General features: G+C 24.2%; 1 protein-coding gene across 6 annotated transcripts in view; it reads left to right on the top strand.

Moving 5' to 3' along the window:
• Positions 1-5000, top strand: part of LOC125041936 (dolichol kinase-like) — a 48141-nt gene that overhangs the window by 25367 nt on the left and 17774 nt on the right. For all 6 annotated transcript variants that reach the window (XM_047637355.1, XM_047637354.1, XM_047637353.1 and 3 more), the window contains exons 4-5: positions 3327-3492; positions 4945-5000. The exon at positions 4945-5000 is cut by the window's right edge and continues 168 nt beyond it. In XM_047637355.1, coding sequence (XP_047493311.1) covers positions 3327-3492; positions 4945-5000 — 222 coding nt within the window. The remainder of the gene's footprint in view (positions 1-3326; positions 3493-4944) is intronic.

Genomic DNA, 5000 nt, shown 5'->3' with positions numbered 1-5000 from the left:
TATTAGTATATATATGTATATATATATATATTATAGTATATATATATGTTATATATATATATTATAGTATATATATAGTATATATTGTTATATATATATTATGTTATATATATATATATGTTATATATATGTATATATGTTTAGTATATATATATAGTTATAATATGTATATATATAGTATATATTATATATATTATAGTTATATATATGTATATATAGTAATTTGTATATATAGTTATATGGTGTATATATAGTATATATTGATATATATATATATAATATTGATATATATAGTATATATGTGTATATATAGTATATATGTATATTGTATATATATATATATATTATATGTTATATATAGTATATATGTGTATAATGTATATATTTTATATTTGTTATATAATATATTGTATATTATTATAGTGTATTATTATATATAGTATATATATAATATTGTATATATAGTATAAGTAATATTATAGTATATAATTGTATATATATAGTATAGTATATATTTAGTATATATATTATATATAGTATAATAGTTTTATAATTATATAATATATATATATATATGTATATATATTAATATATATAATAAGTATATATAGTATAATAGTATTATATAGTATATATATAATATTGTATATATATATATATTATATATATATAGTATATAATAATTATATATATAATGTAATATATAGTATATATAGTATAATATATGTATATAATATATAGTATATATATAATTGTATATATAGTAATATATATATTATATGTATATATAGTATAATAATATGTATATATATATATTGTATATAATATATATATATATATATGATTTGTATATATAGTATATATATGTATATTAGTAAGTATATATAGTATATATATAGTTATATATACTATATAAGTGTATAGTATGTTTATTGGCATTATAGTGTATATTAGTGTAATATATAGGTATATATAGTGTTATATAGCGTATATATAGTGTATTATATAGTTTATATATAGTATATTATTGATTATAGTGTATATTATAGTATGCTGTAATATAAATAATATATATTATTATTATATATTATATATATATGATATGATATATTTAGTTTTATATTAGTGTAATGTGTTTGTAGGTGTGATATGTGTGTGTGTGTGTGTGTGTGTGTGCATTGTTGTGATGTGTGTGTGTGTGTGTTTATGTGTGATGTTGTGTACATGTGGTGATTGTGTACAGTGTGCATGATGTAGTGCTGTGTGTGTATCATGTGCATTTGTGTATATGTGTGTTATGTGTATGTGTATTGAGTGTTGTGTAAATGTGAATTATGGCAATATTAGTGAATTGAGTGTTTGGTGTATGTGTCATATTAGTGTGTGAGTGTATTGGTGTGTGCATATTAGTGTGTGAGTGTATTGGTGTGTGCATATTAGTGTGGGTGTGTGTGTGTGTTGGTGTTTGCATATTAGTGTTTGTGTGTGTGTGTGCGTGTGGGTGTGTGTGTGTGTTGGTGTTTGTATATTAGTGTGTGTGTGTGTGTGTGTGCGTGTGGGTGTGTGTGTGTGTGTGTTGGTGTTTGCATATTAGTGTGTGTCTATTGGTGTGTGCATATTAGTGTGTGTGTGTGTGTGTTGGTGTATGCATATTAGTGTGTTGGTGTATGCTTGATATATATATATGTGTGTGTCTAAATATATGTATACATATTTATATATATTTGTATATTCATGTATATAAATGTCTATTTATATCCATATGCATAGATATGGATATATTATTATTTATAAATGTATAAAAATATATATATATAAATATAAATATATAACCATATATATATATATGTAAAGATATTTATGTATATATATTTTATATGTGTGTATATATACACATATATATATATATATATATATGTATATATATATAAATATATAACCATATATATATAAAAATATGTTAAGATATTTATGTATATATATTTTATATTTGTGTATATATACATAAACATATATATATATATATATATATATATATATATATATATATATATATATATAAATATATGTATTTGTGTGTGCAGTTATATTTATATGCATTAATATTTATTGATATGTATCTATATATATATATATATATATATATATATATATATATATATATTTATGCATGTATATATATATTTATGCATGTATATATATATATATATATATATATATATATATATATATATATATATATATTTATATGTACATATATAGATATATACACATATTTATATGCATATATGGATATATATAGTTATATATATATATATATATATATATATATATATATATATATATATATATATATTTAAATGCATATATATATATATATATATATATATATATATATATATATATATATATGTATATATATATATTTATTTATATTTATATTTATATATATATTTATGTGCATATATTTATTTATATAATATATATATGTATATATATATAATTATATACATATATATATATTTGTAATATATACATACATATTCATAAATATATATGTATTCATATATATATTTTTATATGTATATATATATATATATGTTTATATATATGTATGTGTATATATATTTGTTTATATATATGTATGTGCATATATATGTATGTATGTTTTTATATGTATGTATATATACATAGTTATATATGTATATATATGTGTGTGTTTGTGTGTGTGTGTGTGTGTGTGTGTGTGTGTGTGTGTGTGTGTGTGTGTGTGTGTGTGTGTGTGTGAATTTGTCAGTATAAATATATATATATATATATATATATATATATATATATATATATATCTCAACCCTTACCTCTTTCTCTTCTTCCTCTTCATCTGTCCACATATCAGATCGTTAACTCATATTTACCCATTTTCCCACATTATTTACCCATTTTCCCACATTACCTTATCATAATGCTGTGTAACCTTTGAAGTCTGGTACATTTGTTTGTTTTGACCATTGACCATTCAGGAAATTCACAAACATTGCCTTATTGAACCCAAAAACTTTACCTAGGAGCTTTTCCCCCAAGCTCCAACCTATAACTATATTTTGATATATTCTGCTAATGACCATACATGCTGACACAGCAGAAGATTTTCAGTAAATAATGTATCATGGTTCAGGGTCCCATTTTTTTGTATGTATTGCTTTATTTTTAGTGAATTGCAGAAATATTGTAAAACTTGTTTTATTTATATTTTAAAATACCTTGAGATGAAACAGTAAGAACACATTAGTTGCAGAAGTATTTGATTCATTTGATATTACTTGCAGGTTGGAGTATCAGGAATACATCTGTATCACAAATTCTGTATGTCAGGAAAACAACAAAATGAAGAACCAAGCAAAACAGAAATATCATTTTTAGGAAAATATGTGTTACATCCATATATTCCTGCATTAGTCACTGCAGCAGCTCTGTCTCTCCTTACTGGTATATGTAAGTTGATATGATGTTGCATATGTCTTTTTTTTTCTGTATCCTTTATAATACTATTGAGAGTCAACACAGTAGATCTAGAATTATGATTGTAGTAGGGTTTGCCAGAAACAGAATATCCCCCTCTATGTAAAGCCCAGCAGCAAAAGGGTCAGAGGACTGGAGCAAACAAAAGTTTCACAAGGAGTTGTTTTTAGACATTCTCAACTTTTTAGACATTTAAAAACAAATATTTTGTAAATTTTCAATAAGAATTAAGAATTGATTACTGCTAGAGGACTGAAAACCTGCTTTTGGTTTAGAGTTTAGATGAACTGAAATTTGATATTTTGTATTAAAACAACACACTTGTAGAATTCAACTCACTGAAACCAGGAGTCACTATGAATATAATAGACTTCCCTTGAGAGCACTGCTTTTGTTGCTGGTCTTTCATTTATGTTTCAGTTTTTATACATGAGTTTTTATTATAACATGGTTAACTGTATGTATTACCAATAATCATAATTATGATAAGCTATTCAAGTTAATTCAATGATACATACATACATACACACACACACACACACACACACACACACACACACACACACACACACACACACACACACACACACACACACACACACACACACACACACACTTTTACACACACACACACTTTTCCACACACACACACACACTTTCACATACACACACTTTTATACACACACAAACTTTTACACACACATACACATACATACATACATACATACATACATACATACATACATACATACATACATACATACACACACACACACACACACACACACACACACACACACACACACACACACACACACACACACACACACACACACACACACCTTTACACATGCACACACCCATACACCCCTTTACACCTTTACTCTTCTTTACATTCACACTACATTACAGACACACCTTTACACACACACACACACACACATACACACGCACACACACACGCACACACACACGCACACACACACACACACACACACACACACACACACACACACACACACACACACACACACACACACACACACACACACACACACACACACACACACCATGGATACCCTCTTGATTCTTCACAAAATAATCATTTGTTTAAATGGAACTTTATAGTGTACAGTATTGTATTGTACTTTTTATATAAAAGTGTCATCCATGACAGATATGTAATAGTTTACTTAATATTTTATAATATTACCAATTTATGGTGGTATATCATATGTCCCAGTTATGTAAGATTTTTGTTTTTTTTATATATATTTGTATTTAAATGTACTGGGTGTTTAAAAAGTGTGATTTTGAATAGAAAGGCTTCTGTATGACACATATTTATTATTCTCTTGTATATTTTCTATTTTCCTTGTAAACCTGTTATCCCTTAATGTTTGTTATTCTAATGGTTTATTACAGCTCCTCCAGTTGCAATCATAATCTCAAGTATATGCTTGTTGGTTATGTATACCTCA

The sequence above is a fragment of the Penaeus chinensis genome, chromosome 31, assembly GCF_019202785.1.
Source record: "Penaeus chinensis breed Huanghai No. 1 chromosome 31, ASM1920278v2, whole genome shotgun sequence".
Lineage (NCBI taxonomy): Eukaryota > Metazoa > Arthropoda > Malacostraca > Decapoda > Penaeidae > Penaeus > Penaeus chinensis.
The sequence above is the reverse complement of the archived record's forward strand: the minus strand, read 5'-3'. Positions and strand labels throughout refer to the sequence as shown.